This window comes from Podarcis erhardii (assembly GCF_964252035.2).
Source record: "Podarcis erhardii genome assembly, chromosome: 7".
NCBI lineage: Eukaryota > Metazoa > Chordata > Lepidosauria > Squamata > Lacertidae > Podarcis > Podarcis erhardii.
The window spans coordinates 65,373,070-65,396,421 of NC_138511.1; the positions used below are offsets into that span (position 1 = coordinate 65,373,070).

Consider the following 23,352-nt stretch of genomic DNA (forward strand, 5'->3'; position numbering starts at 1 on the left):
CCACCAATACTCAAGGGGTGTAACATAGGCTGGGAGAAAATGAGCCGTCATAGAGGGTGAGGAATTTGAACTTGACAGTTGCATCTAATTCAGTGTTCGTTCTACCCATTCAAAACCTTCAATAACTTTAAAGCCCTATACAGCTCAGGACCATAAGTAGGTCAAGGACTGCCTCTCTCCATGTTGAACCTACTTGGACAGTGTGATCTTTAGCAGAGGCCTTTCTCTCACCTAGTCAATGCTTGGAGAAAAAGGTTCTATTTGCTTTATCTGTGCATGCCAATAGGAAACAGGCCCCATTGTCTGTGTGCAGTCAAGCCCTGCCCATCAGCTGGCATCAGAGGTGATGCCAGCTGATGGACAGGTTGGCATGGTTGGGTGGAAAATAGCCTCATGAGCCAAATTGGACCCCCTGGCAGGCCAAGGTTGGCCTGTGGGCCACAGGTTCTCTACTTCTGATTTAAAACATTTATATCCCATCCTTTAGCAAAAAAAGTATCTCAGTGACATTCTTTGCTTGTTCCTGCTTTTAATGGGAGCATCTGGGGTGAAGATTGCCTGCTGCTTTTCATATCAGTGACTGCACAGCACATCAGTCTTTGTGCTTTCATAATATTGAGAAGCTTCCAGTTCCTGTGCAGGGGGTTCACCACCTAGGACAATATGAATATGAAGTGGGAGAATCAAAATGAGGGTGAGGAAGGTTTTAATGGGAAGTCAGTGCAGAAAATGTGAGGCTGTGTTGGACCCAGAATACATTGCTGACCCCTGCTTATTAGCTCCTGCTGCAAACCAATGTGCAGCAAGAACTTCTACTGCTCTAGATTTCCCCCATTGATAGTTCAGTTCCAAAGGGTCACAAGGGTGTCTTTAAAAAATTCCCCAACCCATTGTGGGAGCTATTTTCCCATATGTAACTCCTGTGTATAGAAAATCTATGTGATCTATCCATTAACATAGGTGGCATCCAGTTGCAGAGGTCTCCCCCAGTTCCCGCCGAAGCCACATTTTGCTTATAGAGATATCATTTTCATTATTATTACTTTACTATTATCAGTGCTTTCTTTCAGGGGGTACTCAAAGGTACGCAGTACTGGGACCTCTTTTTTTGTTTGTTGCTGTTGTTAATAAATGTGGCACTGACTGTAACAACTTCATGGTGAGTACTGGCACCTCTTCTATTAAGAAAACAACAACAGATTAATTAATTAAATTTCTATACCACCTTTCATCAAAAGATCTCAGGGCAGTTTATCCTCTTCTGCTCAATGAATTGAACTGGAGTCAAGCACATGTCACTGTGGTTGCTGCTGAAATCATTTGCTTGGCCTGTGTTGTCTTAGTAACACATGGAACCTCTACTTCTGTACTAAACCATGTGAGGAGGGGGTGGTGAACACGTGGAAGCAGCAGGACTCCCAAGTTTGAAGAGAGATTTCCCAGGAAGTCTTCAGATATGCCCCAATTTCTTTTTATTGTCCACAGTAGGAAAGACTTCTGTTTTACTTCTTACTGTTGTGTTTTAAGTGCAATATGAAATGGAGAAGGTGACTTTAATGTAAAACTACAGTGAGCTGTATAAATGTGCATAACTACAACCCACTTCATTACTCTGCAAGCATAAAACACTCTGGAAAATGGGACTATTAACATTATTGTCTCAGATCTCTTATAGCAGTCACACAATTTCTTACAATTATGTAGCTCAAATGGCTCATTGAGTCTGCCTTTTTGAACACCTTTTACTGAAATGTGCAATTGATTCTAACTACTTGAGAACCCCTGAAGACTGCCGAAATTCTCTTTTGGGTGTTCTCAGACTTCCAAAACTCTGGTTTGTTTTAATTTTTGTTCAAACATACTTTTTAAAAACAGCTAGAATTTTTTTGTTGGCATTTTCTCCCCAGAAACTGATGCTAACAAGCTTTATACCTGCCATGGTTGCAGGTATCCTGCAAAAATGGATCTTGAATGTAGACAGAATCAGTTTTGAGTGCTGAAGCCAATTTTTTCTTGGCATGCCTGTAACATTCTTCTTATGGTTTGTGCTCAAAGTACACTTGGGGAATACAGATGGGGAAAAGGTTTTCTGAGTTCATAAAAATGCAGTGGCTTCCTGAAGGCTTCATATCTGGAACTAGGTCTGGATTATATTTTGGATTCAAGCTATTATTTTGGTGAGATGTTTCCATATCTTCTAAGACATTAACATTAAAGGAAAATGCTCCTTTTAAAGAATTTAGTTAATGGGTAAATAGTGATCAGTGCAGGGCCAATCATAGTCTAACCCTGAACCTGCCTGCCTTTTTCTTCTTTACAAGGGGGCTCTTTGATAATGTGGGGGTTACCATGGAAGGGATGCATACTTGCAATTCCCAAGCTCACTACCTGTGTTGCTTTTTTCATTTCTCTTCTTTCCCCCTTTGGCCCTTGGGACTCTCCTCGGGCCCTGCTTTGCATCCTCCTTGAGTGGTTTTGCCTGGCTAGGATGTGTTCTTGAACTCCGATCATGCTTCTTGCTTGTCTGGATAGAGGACAGAGGGGTGTGTGTGTGTGTGTGTGTAGAAATAGGACTAATACTCAAAGGTAAAACTGCTGGACCCACTTTTGTTTCTGGCTCCACTTGCCATTGACCTGTGGTCCCTTGTAGGTTGTCCAGAAGGGAAAGTGGCCCTCAGACTGATGTAGGTAGGAGCAATTGTATTGTTGTTGGCTGCCTGGACCCACTGCCTGGATGTACATACTGTGTATACACTGGGGAATAGGAGTTGGGAAATGTGTTTAGATGTCCCATTGCTAAGGGGGGGGGGGACGATAACCAGGGCCTGATTGCTTTGTGCCAAAATGAGGTGGTGCAAGAACTGGGCTATATCTTTTATTATTAATAACTCCATGTTTAATATTTATTTTCTGGCAGTATGTTGATGATGGAACTTCTGGAAGAATCTATTGTAACATAGTGTTAATTAGTATTTAGAATTTTAGCTTGCCCTTTCCAGAATATTCAGGAAAAGTATTCCATCAGTATTGCACTATGTTAAAACTGTTTGGAAGAGTGCTTCTTGGAAACTATTTCACTTAACAAGTTTCAGATTCCAGAGATTCTCCAGAATGTTTTACATCTGCAAGCTGTTAGCATTAAAATAACTCCCTCCCTTGTGTCATCCTGGGATACAAAAGTGCTGCTGTTCTTAAAACTACTGATGTAATTGTTTATGGGTAAAGGATATTTTGTCACGATGAAAAATAATGTGTTACGTTTGTGGGTTTTCGGGTGCTGTGTTTGTCACCTGTTCCTTTGCCTTCCCTACCAAAACAGTTGTAGTAGTATTCTCTTCAGTTATCTAGATATACTAGAGATGGCAGTAATTAAATTTGGAATGAGGAAACACACTAAATCCAGATTTTGCATTGTTTTGCTTTTTGCCATGTGTCCCAGCACCACCCATGTAGGAACATAGGAAACAGCCTTGTACTATATCAAACCACTGGATCCACTTGCCTGGAAGCCAGTATTTCAGGCAGGGGTCTCTGAGCCATACCTGGTGGTCTTGGGGATTGAACCTGGGACCTTCACCAAGCAAATGCTCTAGCACTGAACTATGGCCCTTTTTTCATATTAAATTTTGAAGTTTTGTGTCATTTTATTAGTCCAATTCTAATCTCATTCAGACAATGGGATACACTACAGTTTGCTTTTTAATAAATGGTTTGCTAACCAATGGCTCATTAAAGCAGCTCTGTATGGATTTAATAAACTTCGTGTTCCCTTAGGAATGTAGTAGCAGCCCTTTTCCCAACGTTGATCAAGAAGTGCAAGGTAGTTCCTGAGAAGCAATTTGTCTCTTGGGATATCAGTAGTACTCTTCATAATGCCTTTTAATAAACATGTGAAATACTTTGGATTAAAAATAGAACAGGAGGCATGATGGGTGGATTAAGGCAGACCTGCTTTCCCAACATGTCACTTCAAGGGGGAAAAGTTAAAATGGAATGAAGACCAGTTGCCAGTTAAGGCCACCTGCCAGAGCAGAGGTGGGCCACCTGTGGTTCTCCAGATGTTGAACTTCAGCTCCCATCTGCTTCAGTCAGCATGGCCAGTGGCTAAGGATGATGGGTGTTGTAGTCCCAACACCATCTGGAGGGCCATAGGTTGCACACCCATGGGCTAGAACCAGGCACAGGCAAACTTGGCCCTCCAGATGTTTTGGGACTACAACTTCCATCGTCCCTAGCTAACAGGACCAGTGGTCAGGGATAATGGGAGTTGTAGTCCCCAAAACATCTAGAGGGCTGAGTTTGCCTATACCTGGGCTAGATGATACTCCAGAGAGATCTCCTTAATCTGGTGAAGCAGGCTGGACAGTTTTGGAGCTTTTTTTAAAAAGAGAGAGAAAGATTGCCACTGAAGTAGCAAGTTCGTTTGTTCTAATTGGAAATCTAGAAAGTATTTTCTAAAGCTTTATGCCTTCCTCCTCTTGACTCACTTTGTTGGGGCATCTAGATTGTCCTCCTGAAATCACTTTATTATTCAGGCACATCTGGTTTGAGCAGCTTATTCATGCTACTTGTCTGGATAGTAGTTTGGAAGTGGTTACTTGGAGCTTATGGCTTTATAGAATAGTGTGTGTCAGTGCATGCAGAGAGCACGGTTTGGACTAGATTTTCATGCCCTTTCCAGCCCTTTGGTTTTGGGAGTTGGAAATCCCTGGGTGTTCTTGGCACAGTCATAGTAATTTTCCAGTCTCTGCCCATTTCTGCTAAATTTGTCAGAGGCCTTCATGTTTCTGTACGTCTCACTTCCCATTTCTCAGTTGCTGGCTGCTTTTTTTTTCCGGCGAAAGCTATCTTTATACATTGTGAATTTAGACAAATAAGCACATGACTAAAGCAATGAATACCTAAAATATGGCTTCAGATATTTAGACCTATATCACCGGGTGCAGAGGCAGCACAGCATGGTCTGAAAGAAGTGTACATGTGTGTGTCAGAGAAGCAAGGGCTACCATGACATGAACCCCCCCCCCCCAGATAAGAGTTTTTGGGTCACACAGTTGAGTAGGCTTGCCTTCAGCACAACTTGTGACCTACTAGGCAAAATGCAGCCCCTCAGCCATTTATTGTGGTTTGCATGGTGCTCTGTATACCACCCTGTTTTGCATTTTTAAGCAGGCACCAAAACCAGAAGGTGCCTGGAGGCTTTTCTGAACTGTGTTTGACTTGGTGGGTCACAGGTTTCACCAGTCTTGATATTGATTCACGTAGAAAGCTTTCCGTCCTTGGACTGTCATCTCAGACTGACTTTTCAGTAAGCTAACTAAGGCACACTGGTAGGTGGTGAGCTTTATCAAACTGCTTTTTAAATCCTAAAATACTAGTATTACATGCACAGAAACATAGCAGGTTTGGTACAAAAATAACAAAGCACTCGTAAAAAGGAAAGAGAACTCCTCCTCGCTACTTTCCCTCTGTGTTACAAAAGCAATTATGAAAAGACTGCCACATGATATTCCAAGCCCACAGTTTCTCTTAAGACCTTTAGGGAGTAAGTCAGTTTTTCTAGAATAGCAATTTGCAAAGCTGCCTAGCGCCCAATGATCCACGGTTATATTGGCTGAGTCCTTCCCACCTTGGGATACCACTAAACAGGCATATATCACCAAAGGTTTCAATATTAAATTAGAATTACTATCTAGCAAGCTGCTTATTGAGCTGAAACAGTGCTGATGATAACAGAGGCTTCCTTTAATCTTTCAAAGGCGTTAACTTTTTAGTCTCTTCTCTTGGAGGAAATGCTACACAAGGGGCTGATCCCTCCCTCTTTCTCTTGGGATGAAACTACTTGTGATGCAACCTTCTGGTCCTTACCCTATCTACTGAGTCACCTGTTCTAATTATGGGCAGTGATGTGGGATGGAAAAATTTTCAGTGATTTATTTTTCCATTTCATAAGTTCATTCATAACAATGGATGGATGCCAATTGCAAATACAATAGCAGACAAGTCTGGCAGTTTCAAAGTTGTTATTTTGCTTCTTTCTAGTAAAGAAAACTTAAGTGTGCTAAATGAGATCACTCTCGGGGGGGCGGATGGGGAACTTCCTTCAGTTGAGGGCTGCATTTCCTCATGGGCAATATTCCATGGGGCCACATACCAGTAGTTGGCATGGCCAGAGGCAAAAGTGGGCAGATGGCACACTTTAGTACAGTAGGCTATATTCAATCCATTTTAAAGCCAGTGGTTATCCAATTTCAGGGACACATTCAGAGAGGGTGAAACAGGACCACTGAGGGGTGTGGCCCAGGGAGAGTCCCAAGGGCAATATTTATTTATAGGCCTGAGGATTCCTACCCCAACTCTAGGGGATCTTTCTAGGGAAAACTTCTAATTTTCTGATGGAAACCCCCTTTTAGTCTATCTTGGCAAGCAATAATTAACCCTGAAACTCATACAGGTGGTACCTAACTCCTAGGAAGCTGGCAGTGATCCATCCTGGCACCACCACATTGCTGGAGGCGCTGCCTCACACCTGGTACATATCTCCACATGTGGTGGGAATATATGGAAATCCAGCCTTTCTGGAATTCGATATTCCAAGAAATTGATAAAACAACAAAGCAACAATTAGAAGTCAAGCCAGAATTAGCTTTATTAAATATAGTTTAAGAAAACAATCTGGATTTATATAATAAAGAATTACTAAGCCATTTATTACAAATGGCGAGACACAATATAACCCGACACTGGAAAACCCTTTCTGGTATAACGATAGACATTTGGTACAAAACAGTTTGGAAAACAGCCCTTCATGAGAGATTCACAAATAACCTACAGTTGACATATGGACAGATAAAGAAAAAAATGGCGTTACCTTGGTGTTTACCATGGTTTAATTTCATAGCACATGCCAATATTCCAGAAAATGAGCAATCCCCCCACATCAGCATTTGGCTCAATCTGGTTGATCTAGATTTAAATCCCCCCTGCGCCCCGGTAGACCAACACTTTATATTGTGTTGTTGGTAACATAATAGGAAAAGTGGCTTTTACTCATACTTAATCTAAGCACAACCACAAGGGCTTCTGATTAGGTTTTCAGCTGTTCGGTGTTGAATGTTACCTATTAACTCAGTTCTATCCTGTTCCCCATTTGTTTTTGTTTAAACCAGTACACGAACAGACATTAACTATTAAGAATGAACCATATGTTATGGATATTACTACTAATGTTTATGCTATTTTTGTGATATACAAATAACATGAAAAGACTTGGTCTTTTATTTGTATCATTTGTTATTCCTATGATCCTTGTTTACAAAATCCAGTGAAAAGTTTTTTTTAAAAACCCTGATGCAAATTTCCCCATGCAAATTACCTTCAGTTTGCAGATGATTTTTTTTCAGTTCAAAACTGTTCTGGAAGCTCACATCACTGCTAATGGGTGATTATGTGAAAATGGATCTGGGCATCTGGTGCACTTGTATTAATGTTTTCCCCTCCTCTTTTCACAGGCTGGAAGTGATGGTGAAAGCATAGGCAACTGCCCCTTTTCTCAGAGACTCTTCATGATTCTTTGGCTGAAAGGAGTGGTATTTAGTGTAACAACAGTTGACTTGAAAAGGTAGGAAACATGACACTCCCTTACATTTCTACTTTATATCTGGTTATCTTTGAGAGATTTAAGTAATAGGGTCTTCTTTCCTACCCAGCAGATTTTAGCTGCTGCTGCTGCTGGGAAATAAATCCTGTGCGATTACTTTCTTGACATCTTGAAGATTTATAAACCTCTGTATCAGAGAGTTAATATCAGACATAATAACTGAAGCAAGGATATGTTATGTGGAAAATTGGAAGATGTAAACAGTACAGTGGTACCTTGGGTTAAGTGCTTAATTCGTTCATAACCTGAAACTGTTCTTAACCTGAAGCACCACTTTAGCTAATGGGGCCTCCTGCTGCTTCCATGCCACCGGAGCACGATTTCTGTTCTCATCCTGAAGCAAAGTTCTTAACCCGAGGTACTATTTCTGGGCTAGCGGACTCTGTAACCTGAAGCATATGTAACCTGAAGTGTATGTAACCCGAGGTACCACAGTACTCCAATTCTCTTAATAACCTGCATGAATAGGTGCTGTCAAAAGCTAATGAATTATATTTCTTCATCTGCACAGCCTCTGTGGCATATCCTTTGTAAAAGGATTTTGTCTTTACACCTCACAGAGCTACAATTCCTAGCAGTCTTAAACTACAGTTCCCAAGATTCTTCTCAACTCAGCTAGTTGAGTGCCTGTTGAAGGGAATGATGACTTGGACTTTAGGAAAATAGCTCAGACTAGTGTGGTTGCCTGCCATGTTTGTACTTCTGTGCTCATTTCATTGAATGATATTTTTATTTAAGGCATTTATAACCCACTTAATATTTTTAAAGAAATGTTACCTTAATAAGGTAGCTATTCACAACTGCACTTCTGCTTGTATTGTATTACAGCTCTGTTAATGAGGTTGAAAACTTATTTTTCTTTTGCTAACGAGATCAGGATTTGGACTTCACATTGTGCTGGGCTCTTCCCGGTACAAAAGTTCACAAGCAAGCAATTGTGGGGCACAGGAAAAACTTAAATCTTGCAAGCTTGTTGTTCTGTGACATGCTTTTTCCTTTGTGCAGTCTTGTTAAATATAGCGCTGCTAGCAAGAGGTTATTTCCAGTTAAATTCTGCTAGTAGCTAAGGCCACAAGCAAAAATATGTGTGGACTAAATGGAGACACACTTAGCGCCCCCCCCAAGTGCTCATAGGTTTTCTGCTTCTCTGTAGTCAGTAAAGACAGAGGCTTCATTCTTTTCCCTCTTCAGGAATGCAGCTTGTGTTTGTGTGCAAGAATTAGACTTCTTTTGTTGGCCAGAGCATAGCTGCAGTGTGCAGAATTTGTTTGAGAATGCGGGGCAAGCTTTTGGCTTTGATTTTTTTAAAAAAATTGCTTGAGGACTACTTTCTTAAAAATGAAATGAACCCCCACCTCCAAAACCCTGAGCAAGTACAAAATCCTGGCATTCCCCATAAGTCTGGAAGCTTCTCTGTCAGCAGTAACATTCAGGAAAGCATGCATGATAGTTTACTTCCGCTTTACCACACGTTCTTTTCAATGTACATGCTGTATTCTAGTGTGCATTTGGCATGACAAAAGTGCTAAAGTGGAGGCCAACAGGCCTAGCAAGCTGAGAGTGCTCCTAGCAGGATCCCTTTCCAAGTTGCAAGGAGTCTTTGGCAAATAATGAAAGGTTGGTAAACAAAATAGGAACATAAGAGCAGCCCTGCTGGATCAGGCCAATGGGGCATTTAGTCCAGTAGCCTGCTCTTACTGTGGCTAATGAGATGTCTATGGGATGCCTACAAGCAGGACCTGACTACAGCAGCCCTTCCTCTGCATGTGATCCCCAGCAACTGGTCTCCAGAGGCATACTGCCTCAAACCGTGAAGGGAGAACATAGCTATTGTGGCTTGGGGGCCGTTGATAGTCTTGTCGTCCATAAAGTTGTCTAATCTTTTAAAGCCACCCCAGTTGGTGGCCATCACTAAATTGAAGCAAGTTTCCTGAAGGTAGAAATCTTGAAACCAGTTGTCTAGACTCTAACCTACTGACTTGGTTATGTCATTTAGTGATGCTGCTGAGGTGTAGAATTGAGAGGTTCAGAAATGAACTCTTGCAGCCCCTGAGCCCATGTTAAGCAGAATCCAGACACCTGATACGAGTCTGACTCTTAATCGGTCAGCCCACATGATTACTCACTGCTGCTGTTGCTGAAGTGGCAATGGGAGAGAATTATGATGAGACTCCAGTAGACCAGTTAGTGATTAGAGCAGGGGTCAGCAAGGTATACCTTGCCTGGGCCGGTTCACTCTAGTGGAGATCCCTCCATGGGTTGGATCGCCCGCCCGCCCGTGATTTCTGGCATCTGCACCTGCGCAGATGCGATTTCCAGTGTCTCTGCAGGTGTGATTTCCGGTGCTGCGGAAGTGAGTCGCTGTGCTGCGCCGGTTTAGCGCAGTGCGTGGGGACTCGCTGAGCGCGTGGCTCGGTTCAGGGGTGGCTCGTGGGCCAGTTAAATGACCCCCATGGGCTGCTTGTGGCTCATGGGCCTTAGGTTGCCGACCCCTGGGTTAGAGGAACCATATCCTCAATGGTTCCTGATGGTTAATGGTTAAATGCTCAACCAGAGGTTGCTGGACTGCAGCTTCCATTTCTTCTCTCTTCACTATGCTGACCGGAGCTGATGGGAGTTGGAGTCCAGCAACAACTGGCAGACCACAGGTCCCCCTACCCCTGCTGTAGACGCTAATGGAGGTTGTCCCACCATCAGGTTAAGATCACTAGGGATTATTGGTGGAGGGATGTAGCTGTAGGTTTGTGGAGAAGGAATTGCCCAACTTGGGTCTGAGGTTAAGCAAGTTAACTTTGCATCTGTTCTAGTGCGAACCTAGTGGAACTTGTCGGTTACAAATGTATAACCTGTCCCATTGGCTGCCTTTTTATAACTCTGGCCAGCCTATTGTCTGGGCACTTGTCCAGTGAATCTTTAAAAAAAACAACCCACCACCAAGTGACGCATGCTATAATGACTCTCAGCTTGAGCCACTCCCTCTTTACTAGTTTGGAAGAAATGGAAGTTCTTTTTACCAGGGTATTTATAGCAATGTTCCATAGGTCACTGTTGTCTGTTACTTTTTTGGGGATTAACAGCCTCCACCCAAGACACACAAAACTTGCTTTTGTCCTCTTTTGGTCATCTCTGTCTTATACTTCACTCCGAGTTGGGTAATAGCCCAATAAAATAGTATTTTATTAAGTCTCTTTAAGAACTGGCCTCTTGCTCCCAACTACTCCAGTCTATCTTGCTTGCCTCAGGTGAGAGCCAGTGTCATAAGAGACAGCGGATGTGCGAAATCCAGGTTCAAAACCCTACTTGCTTCATGGAGCTCCCTGTGTGGCTTTGAGCAAGTCAGTCAATACCTAGGCTGAATCTGTCTCACGAGGCTATTAGAAGACATTGGGGTAAATCCTGTATCCTTCTCTGAGCTTCTTGGAGGAAGGATGGGGTACAGGCTTGGGGCTTTTGTTGCATGTAAATCAGAGCAGGGTTTCCAGTATATAGAACAGTGTTCTTGTTGAGACACGACAGGCACCCACAACCTGCACTTTGCAGAAACAATTGACGACATTTCTGTCCCAACCAGCTTTCCCAGCTGGATGAATATGTCTCTGCTGTGGGTGTCTGCTTTGTATTGTTTTTAAATTTATCTGGAGTTGTTTTTTGTATCTTAACTGCTTTAGCTGCTAATATTGAGTTCTTTACATTGTATGTTGAGAGGTGTATGTGCAATGCCATAAATCAGGCATAGCCAAACTCAGCCCTCCAGATGTTTTGGGACTACAACTCCCATCATCCCTAACTAACAGGACCAGTGGTCAGGGATGATGGGAATTGTAGTCTCAAAACATCTGGAGGGCTGAGTTTGCCTAGGCCTGCCATAAATAAATGGTAACTGTGTAAATAGCCCACAAAAATTGTAAACCTGCATATATTTGTTGTTGGTTTTTTTACTCACCTGTTAATAGGCTGCATGCTATGCTGGTCACAGAGGAGGATTGGCTGCCTCTTCCATTTGGGGCCATCCCTGGAGTGTGTGTGTGTGTGTGTGTGTGTGTGTGTGTGAATAGGAGCTACTTCCCCAGCCCTGTACCTAAGTCAATGGTGGGACCCACACACTATGAGTTGCCCAACCTACCACCACCACTTGGGAACAGCCCTACCGACTAAAAATGAAATGTAAGCTACTACCTCTGAGCAGACGAGTGAAAAATAAATAAAACAAAAATGACCTCCTAGCAAGCAGACTGATGGAGGGGATGGAGGGGTCCTACTCCATCCCTAGCCAGCCTGCTGCATTTCTATGATGGTTTTGGCAATAGAGGCTGTTTGTCCTTCTGCAGTTCTCACAGAAACCATCCCTCCTCCACTGCCAGCTTGCTCACTTCCCTACATGGAATTCAATGCAGTCTCCCACAATGAATTTAAATTGTTAAATACAAGGCTGGTATAGTGACAGTGGTATAGTGGTATAGTGACAGGTTCCCTTCCCATGGATGCACAGAAGACGAGTTACAGTAGTAGTTAAAGCATGGCAGTTGTGGCCCATACAGCTGCATCACTTGCAGCATGGGTGGGAACGCCTGTTAAATGGATGCGGTTTCAGCTGTATGCCATAGGAAAGGCTTAAAGAGCACTCGCTTGTGGTGAGTAAGATTGGCCTCCAGGCAGGGGAGGTTTTTTTGTAAATGGGATGAGAGTTGGCTCTTTCAGGCTCTTGCACACCTATTATGTATACTAGTATCTGTTGGCAGGCAGACTGGTACAAACTTTGCAATGTCTTTGAATTAGGCCGCCAGGCTAAGACATCATGCACACTTTTGAGTAATAGGATTACTCGCATACGCTTATTTCGCATTCTCTCTCCTTTCCTTAAAAACGTCCTCTACCTCAGCCAGAACAGTACTAGACTATCCCTAGAGATGCAGGGTATGGTTTTGCTATGCTTCTACGTAACAAAGTTGGGAGCCACCCACACAGCCTGAACCTACGGTGTTAAACTGGGAGCTGACATTGACCATAATTCTCTGGTCCAGAGTGACTTTCTGTTGTTCTCTGGTTAACACCCTAAATGCTTTGCATTGGAAAGCAGAGTGGAAAGACGCTTCAGTTTTATGCCAGGTGCCAGAAGGATTGGTTTGGAAAGAAGATGCTACAGATTCCTAATAATAATAATAATAATAATAATAATAATAAATAATTTGACATCATTAGCACCAGATGTGTTTAGCTAAAAGCTCATTTAGACTGGTGCAAACATGCAACAAAAACAGGTGTGGCCAACAGGGAAGAAGGGGTAAAGGAAAGTGTAAGGGAACTGACTAGCTCTGTTGAGGATACTTAGGGGGGATTGTGACAGCAATAGGTTTAATTTGCCTGTTTTTGGAGAGGGGGTGTAGTTTGCCAGAAGCCCCACCCCCTTTCAGAACTTGTTTTGACATTTGCTGAGGGTTTGGTCTTGCCTGCTCCCAGAACAGAATGCACCCTTCACACCTGAAAGGTATGATTTGCCACTATTTTTCCCATCTGAAAAGAACCTCCTCTAACCTATGGGAGAAATTGGAGGAGAGCCACTCCAGTAATTTTCTGTAATTATTGTGGGTGTACACAGCAGTGTTTTAATTGAAGCTTAAGCTACTTAAGGTATGAAACTGACTCACAAATCTCAGCAGCTTTTGGAGAAGGACAAATTAGGAACACTTTGAATGTGTGCACACAGTTAAGGGCAGGTTTGTGGCAGCTGAATGTTCTGCTCTTATTCTCTGCCATGAAACAAAAATCTGGGAGAGGCTGAATTGGACTAGCCGCTAGATGGATCAGTGGTCTGACTCATTGTAAGGCAGCTTCCTGTGTTCCTGAATTACTGAATAGTGGTTTTGGTGTAACATTGCACAAAATTCATCTACCAAGAAATGGTATGACTAGCGTGTAAAAGAAAGGCCTATTATTGCTAAGGCAATACTTTTTAGGTAGGACCAACAAAATTCTGAGTAAGCTTTGGAGTTTTCCAAATTATTAATCAAACTAGCACTCGGGAGGTGGAGGTGGAGGATATGAAAACAAACCCTAACATGCAAAAAATTAGGCTGCTGGATGGAATCCCAAGGTAACAGTTGTAGGATGGCTGAATTAGTCCAGTCTCTGATAATATGTGGGTGTATCTGTTTATACCTGGGATCCTGGAGTGAAGCAGCAGTGGCTGATCAGCACTTTTTGATAACTTAAATCTAGCTTTGGCATGGGACACCTTGTTTTATGGAGGGCCCTGTTTTCTCATTCTTTGAAAACTCTAAGCAGATGGGAATAATGGCAAGACATCAAGCTGTGGCTGTGCTTGCTTTCGAAGTTTCCCCTGTTCAGAGGAGAGGTCTGGTGGCTGCCTTGTGTTGATTCTTTTCCTTTTTTAGTTTTGCTTGTTAGTTTATACATCTGTTCAGCTCCCCATGGCCTTTCAGGCCATTTGTTGTACCAAGCTTCTGCCTGTCCTGCTTGCTGCATGTCTTGTTCAGTGCTAAATTCTAAAACTGGTTTTGTGTGAAGATCTTGTGTGGTTCTGGCTTACTAAAATACTGAGTTAATACCCTGCAAAGTGCAGTGTTGAGGTCAGTTCATGATTGACTGAGCATCCCTCACCGAACCTCAAATGTGGGAAAGTCAGCTAAGCTGGACATGAAAGGCTGTACTTTGTCTTTTGCATCACTGAGTGATTGCCAGATTTTTACCACTGGAATGATGGTGGGGAGGTGGTTCTCTTACACCAGATCCATTCTGGTGGTTCACTTTACTGGTAGTGCTATCTCTAGAGTTTCCCATTGTAGGTGGTACAGGTCAGAAGGGCATTGTGTGTGTGCCTCAAATGGGCAATAATCCAGGGCAGTGCTAGACGTTATTGTTGCAGGAAGCATCAGCTAAACTTTATTGTGGTGTTAGCACGAAGTGTGGAAGCAAAAGACATGTGTCTATACATTAAGTGCCCAGCTATGTGCATGTGGAGAAATCCAGCTTAATTGGGGTCCCCCCGAAGGAATATATGTAGGGACTTAAAGATGTGTATATGCACAATTTACTTCTGCCCTTTGCATGTTTTGCAGCAGAAAGTACTGATGTAAGACTGATTCGCTTTGTGACAACCAGAATTATTTAGCGAAGGTGGAAAAGGCCACAGCAGTGCCAACAGCTTCCTCCAATGTATGAGGTTTTGCCCTGCCTCACAAAACTGGAAGCAGCCACCTGCTGCAGGATGTTGACTGAAAATCCTGTTCAGGTGTACAGTATAGTCAGCCTGTTTGTTCCCAGTGGTTCAAGGCAGCTTACCCCTCTATACAGGCTCCCACTCTCTACTCCTGCTTTGATCTCCTTTTAAAGCCTTTTTACACCACTGAAAATTGCAACCACAACATTAATGTTCCTTTCACTATGTCCACTAACAGCACCTTTCCTCCAATAACTCCCATATTCCCCCTTTTAAAAAGTCCAAACTTCTCAGTGTCTGATCTCACTGTCACTGAATTCCCCAGTGCACACAAACTTCCAAAGTAGTTTGCCCCTTCATGTAATTCCTTTAAGTCTGTGTTGAGGGAAAGGAGGCCCAGCCTGCCCCAAAAGGAAGCAGGCTTGATGGCAGCTGAGTGTCTGCTTTGAGGAGCCTGGATTGCTTTCCCCCTGCAGGTCTAACTGCCACTACAGTCTCTTGAAATAGGACTGTGCCAAACAAATCCACACTTGCCCTGGGTGGTGAAATTGTTTTGAGCTAGGAAGTGTTACTGTCGGTTGGAGGGAAGATTAATGGCTGGAGCATAGTAACTAAATATTTCCCCTAGAGGAGTAGCTCTAGTCCCAAATTTGATGTCATAACCTGCTCTTGCACATTTTGCTAAATGTGTTTTGGCTTAACAGACCAACCCCCACAATGGAGCTCCTCTCTCCGTGTTAGCCTGTTTGTGTGCGTATGTTGTACTTCCTGTGGAACAGAGATTAAGACAACAGAGCCTGTATCAGCAGAATGCAGTCTTCATGGCACCATACAGATGTGTTTAGGTGTAGGTGGGTGGAACCTCAAAAATCCAGTTAGCCAAAGCTGTGCCCCCGCCATGAGCCAGATAGGATGCATCACGTTAAATGTTACCTGCATGCATCTAAGAAATGTGCAATGCAAGGCGTAAAGTGAGCTTATGGGTGAATATGACACATCCTATGGAAGTGCAGGCACAGAGAGCTAATCATAATTTTGCTGCTTTTTCTCTTACAGGTTTATAAACCATTTCCCAGCTTGAATAATAAAGACATTTCTAGCTTTCCAAATTAGTTGGAAGATTTTACTACGTAGTCCTTAAAAGTAAAATTGTGCAGCATATCTCTGTTTGGATACGTTGTGCTCTATCAAACCTGCTGGCAAAGTCCTTGGAGTTCTGGATTCCCAGCGGAGCCAACTTCTACCTCAGGGACACCCCCATGTCTTAAATTTTCCTAATTTATCTCAGGTTAAAAATGGTTTCCGCAGAGTGCTTGGGCCATAACTGCCTTATGCCTAAAAGAGGATTAGACAGATTCATGGAGGGTAAGGCCATCAGTGGCCAGTAGCCAGGATGGCAGTGCTCTGCCTCAATGGCCAGAGGCAGTAATGCTTCTGGATGTCAGTGGCTTGAAGCCACAGGAGGGGAGAGTGCTGTTGTGCTCAGATCTAGCTTGTGTGTGCTTCCTATAGGTAGCTGGTTTGCAACTGTGAGAACAGGAAAGCTGTACTAGACAGCCCACTGGCCTGATTCAGCAGGCTCATGTTCTTGATAGCACTAACCATGACTCTGCTGGAATTGCTCAACATACTGAAAGTTTTAATGTAGACAACTCTACTTTTGCAGGAAACCTGCAGACCTTCAGAACTTGGCACCGGGGACTCACCCGCCCTTCATAACATTTAACAATGAGGTGAAGACGGATGTGAACAAAATTGAAGAATTTCTCGAAGATGTCCTCTGCCCACCCAAGTAAGTGTCACTAATGAGGGGAGGTGTATTGCAGAAAGCTGTTTTGGTGGTGGTGGTCTTTGCCAATTCTCAGGATGGTACTGCTTAATCCTCTATATTGCTATGTACAGTGGTGCCCCGCAAGACGAATGCCTCGCAAGACGGAAAACCCGCTAGACGAAAGGGTTTTCTGTTTTGGAGGCGCTTCGCAAAACGAATTTCCCTATGGGCTTGCTTCGCAAGACGAAAATGTCTTGCGAGTTCCTGCGGGTTTTTTTCCCTCCCCCCACCCTTTTCCTAAGCCGCTAAGCCGCTTATCCGCTGATCCGCTGATAAGCCGCTTAATAGCTGATCGCTAAAAGCCGCTAAACCACTAATAGTGCTAATCCACTAAGCTGTCAATGGGCTTGCTTCGCAAGACGAAAAAACCGCTATACGAAGAGCCTCACAGAACGGATTAATTTCGTCTTGCGAGGCACCACTGTACTCATTATGCAAGTTAGTTGCAAGCTTACTTCATCAGCAATAAGAGATGGCAACTGTACATTAATACAGGCTTAGGGCCAAAAAGCTGTTCGTACCCTATCGAAGCTGTATCTTTGTGCAACAGAGATGAAATGCATAAGATTTCAAATTTCTGACCATGGGGTTTGCTTCAGCCAAGCAGGTCGTGCAGCCACACCAGTCAGCTTCTTCGTTGCCTTGACTCCACCCTTTTCTTCCTTCCCATCAAACTTCTCACCAAACCCCTGGGCTATTGCACTCTTGGCATTGCTCTTTCCTGCTAGGGTGAGCAAGGATCGGATCCGAAAGTTAACTCTTGGTTAAGCATTTCTGTGACCTGAAAATTATTAAACGCAACAGACTGGGAAGCAGGTCTGAACAGAAAAGAGTCTTTGTGTCTTCATTCCCTTGTAAAAGGAGAGACCAAAGGGGATTGATGATCACCAGCGATTGCCATCTTAAAACTCAACATGAAGTTGGCATTACTGATATTGCCAATACTTGGGATAAAACCAAGTCTATCTTCTTCGCTTAAAGTCTTGTTTTCCACAATAATTTTCCTTAGCATTTACAAACTCCTTAAGAGTACGTAGGGGTGTTCTTGTTCTGTTTGAATTTCATAAAGTGAAATGCAGTGGTTTCCATACAGACTAGTAACCAATTCACTGTATTTTTCTTTTCCAACATGGCCCACAAATTTGCCTGCAACTGGTATCTTCTCTTTAATTCTGGAGAAATCCCCTGAGATTTCTGTCCTCATGCTGAACTTTGGACAGACTTTGAAGGCAATGAGATGCCTCTCTGCATGGTCTGAGTGATTTCCTCCCCCCTCTTCATCCTTCTACTGCCTCATGGGAGGGAGGGAGGAGGGAGTCTCCCAGACCTTGTGTCTCTTAAGTGGCACAGTGCCAGTGACATCTTGCAGAGCTTTGAGGCTCTCCAGCACCTCTGTGGCTCAGTGCTTGCATAGCCTGATTGCTGGGAGAGAAGGGAAAGAATTTGCTCTCCCAGTCACACTGGGCATTAGAGTTGTTGGCACACCTTCAAAACTCACCACAAGCCCATGTGGTGATCACAAACGGTGACTGGTTGTGAGGGTCAGCTAAAATGAGTGGACCCTAGGATGTCAAGGTGGGTGTTCAGTGTCCTGGTTGATAGCTTTTTAGAAATCAGTCACTGTTTCACAACTAGCTTAAATCAGAATTTTAGCTGTACCCATATTTATTCCAAGGTGAGTTGAGCAAGGGGTTATCCCTTTTTTTAATGGAAGAAATACTGAAATCGTCTCAGTATGTGCATATTGGGACTTTCTGGAATATAACTTCATCGCTAAACATGTTTCTGAAGGCTTGTCAAAAATATGGGCAGATCTGGTATTTGGACAAAACTCTAAACAGTTTGCTGCTCAAGTAGCAACGTATTTTAAAAAGTTGCATCCATTTAAATATTTCTCAGGGGAGGGCAGATCTCCATGTGCTAACTCTGCAAAACTGTGGAATTCATTACGAGGGTAACGCAGCATTTCTAAGCCACCACACTTCTTGCGTAATGTAATTGGCCACTGCTTGCTTTGGCAAAATTTCAGATGGCCTCTGACACTGAATGAATGACTCCTGTGAGTTCAGGCAGATGGAACTCTCTCCCATGTGCTCTGGGAAGGGCACTGGAGCATTATGTTTGTTTCTTTCAGGTGCTTAACACAGGAACAAGGTTGTAGTTATGCTGCCACTGTGCTCTTCCCAGCTTGCCGTAGCTACAAAGCGATGATGCAAATATATGCCATCAGTAATAAAACATTCTGGAAGGAAATATGCCCAACTTATATGGTACAATGCCATTGTTGCAATTGAAATAACACTGTAAATTCATATACAAATATATATATGTTTCTCTTCAGGTACACAAAGCTTTCACCAAAACATCCAGAATCAAACACTGCTGGAATGGACATCTTTGCTAAATTTTCTGCATTTATCAAGAATTCCAGGCCAGAAGCAAATGAAGGTAGGGAATCTATTTTTGAGTGTGTTATGTGGCATTAGCTCTCTTTGCTATCCATCTTCCCCTTCAGTTTCTTAGCTTGCCCAAGTAGAGGTTTCTCCCAAACACAGACTGTCTTAAGAGCTGATGTCATGTTTTGCAATACATTCAGCAAAGCCTTGATTATCTTTCCTTAGAACTGCTTCTGTAGTAGCAGAGAAGTGGGGAGCAGAAGGTGCTCAATCTTTTTCCTGTGTCTTCTGTGTTCCAAATTACCCATACTGCTCCCACCTCCACCCCGGTTGCCACCATAAGCTTTCAAATGCATGTTTACAACTCTGCAAAGGAAAAAGTGACTGCTAGCAGAGAACGTGCAGTAATCAGACAGAGTTTATCCCCCTGGCACATGTCCACTTCAAATTATCTTTTTCTTAACTAGAATTTCAGCAAAATAAAAAGAAATGAAGTAGGGGACAGTGTCGTTGGTGTTTTAGTGCATGCATTTGAATAGAAGGCTTAGTGAGGTTTTTAAAGGCTTCTGGACCAGGCATGGAAAGTCTGGTCCCCCCAGAAATTATTGGACTCAAATTCCCATCAGCCCCAGCCAGCATAACCAATAGTCGGGAGGGATGGGATTTATAACCTGCAACATTTGGAGAGCCACAGGCTTTCCTATTCTAGACCTCGAGGGGCTGAAGTGGGCGATTCCACTGCATTAATGGCAACTGGATCAACATCTGTATGGCTGCCCTGCCGAGACTGCATTCAAGAGCATTGTTTATGACTTCTGAGCAGCAGGTGAGCTCTGGAACAAGGCCAGAACCCTTCTGCTCTCATGTTTGGAAGCAAACAAGGTATAGCTCATGCAGCCTATCCCAGCTCTAATTTCCTAAGTCTGGCCAATGCTGGAGTCCACACTTTCTATAGTGATCTTTGGTCTGAGGTATCAAGTAAAAGCTGGCCCTCTTGCCTGGTGGGATGAGACCTCTGTGAGTGTACTTTTGTAGCCAGAGACAAAGGGAAGCGTATATCATCTCATGGAGGCAGATTCTGGGTGCCTTTGGAGGCTGCTAAATGGTAAACTTCATTTGATTCATACATGGGGTACCACCCCAAAAAACAATAGTCTGGTGCAAGCCCTATTGAAATGAATGAAGTTCTATAGGACCCTGTGAAATGTTGAGCTTTGTGGTTTTTGTACATGGCCCTTTTCTCAGGTAGTCAGCAAAACTGACACACCTTGTTTGTGTAGTCATGAGCAGCCAGTTGCTTCTTATTTTAAAGGCTAAGGCTTGTAGCCAATGTTAGTCCTACTCAGAGTAGACCCACTGAAGGACATTAATTTCAATGAGTTTCCTCAGCCCTAATTTTTATCCTTGAAATGGGCAAATACGCTTCCTTTGTCATTATGCCTAAGGATTGTCCTTCCATAGCTTTTGTCTTTCACTCATCTGGAAAATACATTATGGTCCTTGGAACTGACTCCCACCTTTTGAGCAAAGGCCCAGCTGTTTCCTCTCTCCATCCCTTGATTTGAAGTTCCAGGCTTTTCACATTTAAAAGATGTGCCAGCTGTGTGCATGTGCCTCATGAGATTTTTGTAAGTTCTGCTGACAACAATGGCCCATTAAAGTTAATCATAAAATTGCCAAAGCTGCTAAAAAGCATTGGAGTCATTGTTTGCGCAACCACCTTGCTTATGCTTAACAGCCCTTACGCTGTTGCATTCTGAGAGCGACTGTGTATCCTCAGGACAGTCATTCACATCTATTTGTATTCAACAGCACATGCTCATCAAAAGCTAGCAACTTATGTTTGCATGGAATTGGAGTTGTTGCCTCTCCGACTTCTGTTTGAATTTTGCACCATAAGTGCCTCTGGCCAGCTCTTGATAGCTATAAATTGGGCTCATGCTGGCTCTTTCTGCTGGAACTGCTGTCCAAGGATTATTATTTGACTAGGGGTGTGGAGAGGAAACCTGCATTAAAGTGAAATTGTACAGACATGAAGCATGGAACTGCTTCTGAGTGAGTATCAAAAAAGCCAATTCCATAGAATCTGCTACTGCATAACTAAGTTCCTTTGTTCGCAATCTTTTGTGTAGGTTAAAAGTTGCACATCACACAAAGTGTGTCTTAAAAGAGGAAGCAGGTCATCTTTTTTCCAGCCCTTTGGCTTATCTTGATCATGAATTTTAAAAAGTTGGCTAGATTATAATTTGATAAGTCATCTAGAACATGTGCGCATCCATTTGCAGTATTGGTTCAGACGGTTAATGTCTTGTTGCACCTTTTTAAAGACAAGTGGATTTATAGTGATACAACCTTAAGTGTACTTGAGTCCCTTTCATCAGATGCACAAAAAGAATGTTCAGTTAGTCTGCAAGCAAATATGCACAGATACAGAAGGAAATACTGAAATACGAGCTCAGTAGGCTGTAAAATGTGTTCATATGTGCACCCGCTTGCTTAGTCTTATGTATTCATGTGCATCTGTTCCTGCTGCTCTGTTTTTTCACGGCCATGTGCCCCCACTGTCCAAAGCTTTATACGCAGGTGTATTTGTCAAGTGAAGATAACATTTCTTGCATCGGATGAAGTGGACACTTGTCCACAAAAGCCCATGCCAAAACAAGTTTCTTTAATGTGCCACAAGCTGTAGTAGACCAATCCTCTGATAGTAAAGAGAGAGGTGAGCAATGGAATCTGAAAGACGCTAAGCAGTAGCCATGAGTAGGAGGTGGGCAAGGCACTAGACTAGAAAAGCTGAGGTTCTTAGGGATGCTATGATCTACACCAGGAAGCAGATTTTGAAAAAAATGTAGCTATGATGAATACCCACAGCCAGCTTTTTCCAAGGGCCAGCTTTCCATCATTTAGGAAATCTTTCCTCTTTCCAGCCAAATCTACTTTCCTTTAACTCAGGGGTAGCGAACATACACTCTTCATGATGCTGGACTCCAGCTCCCATCAACCCCTGCCCACATATCCAGTGGCTGGGGATGAAGGGAGCTGGAGTCCAACAACATCTGAAGGGATCCAGGTTCCCCGTCCCTAGTTTAGCCTAAATCTGTCCTATGTGACTCTTGTGAAAATCTGGAATTTTTCTAGCTTCAGCTCCCCACCAATAATTAGTGAGTTGGCTGGAAAATTCTATACTCATAATTTTTATTGCCTGGTGTACCTACTGTTGGCATTTTCTCTGAAAGCTCTGCCAATTTTTTCCTCTTGTATCAAACAGTGTGCTACCCTTGGTGGTCTAAAAATGGCACTTAAACTGAATCCACAGACCTATAGACCTGGATTATGTTTCCTGCTAGTAAATGAGAAATCTGTGGTTGCTAGGCGACCTTTTGCCACAGGGACCTCATACAGCAGCTCATTGTAAGGAAACAATATTGACAGCAGTATCTTTTCCATGGTGCATTTTTTTGGTGGCTTTTGTACACTGTTACAGTTTCTGCTCACTTTCTATCTGCTTTTTTCCTTTGTGGCCTATAAAATACTGTGCTTAGGGGTGGATTGGCCATGTAGGTTATTGCTTAAGTCATTTGCAAGGCTGAGCTACTGATGAGGATTGTCTCAGGCTCACCTTTAACCCTGAATATATCAGATAGTCCCAGCTCACTTATGCCCTGTGCTGGAGATCAGCATTCTACAGTTTAGCTATCTGTATTTTGTGATCTGTGGAAATCATGCGGAAATGCGTGTTTTATTCTGCATAATTCCGCTTCTGTAGTCATGGGGGAGGAGCTGTATAGGGCACTGAAGTCCCACCCACTGGCAATCCTTCTCAAGTCTTCACAACCACAAGGGCTAGAAACTTATTTTTTCATTAGAGATTATTCTTAAAATTTTGCAGCAAGTATTTCATTCTGTGGCTTTTCTGGACTTGCATGGAATTGCAGCATACACATAGCCATGATTACCTAAAATAAATCCTGATGGCACTGAGCTTTGGGAAACAGATATAGCTAGACATTAGTTGGAAGGCAAGATGGAGGCACAGGTCCAAGTAGGTTAATTTCCAGAATTCTGTGGAGTAGTCTTTGGATACTGCAACGCTCTACTGACTCTCTACTTCACTTGGTTTCAGATGAATTTGCTTTGACTATAAGCTGGCCTGTTTCTTCACTGTTCTGCCAAGTAGTGTCCTGTAGCTTGCATGCCCAATGGCTGTTTCTCTTCTGAATTGGAGCAGGTGGGGGGGGAGTATTGCACACACCCAGAGGAGTTTTGCACCAAATGCTCCAAGGATTCT

At 43.1% G+C, this 23,352-nt stretch overlaps 1 protein-coding gene across 1 annotated transcript in view; it reads left to right on the plus strand.

Moving 5' to 3' along the window:
- CLIC4 (chloride intracellular channel 4) overlaps positions 1 to 23,352 on the plus strand; it is a 47,109-nt gene that overhangs the window by 16,359 nt on the left and 7,398 nt on the right. The window contains exons 2-4 of the mRNA XM_081869633.1: positions 7,512 to 7,621; positions 16,504 to 16,629; positions 19,010 to 19,116. Of these exons, the coding sequence (XP_081725759.1) occupies positions 7,512 to 7,621; positions 16,504 to 16,629; positions 19,010 to 19,116 (343 nt within the window). The remainder of the gene's footprint in view (positions 1 to 7,511; positions 7,622 to 16,503; positions 16,630 to 19,009; positions 19,117 to 23,352) is intronic.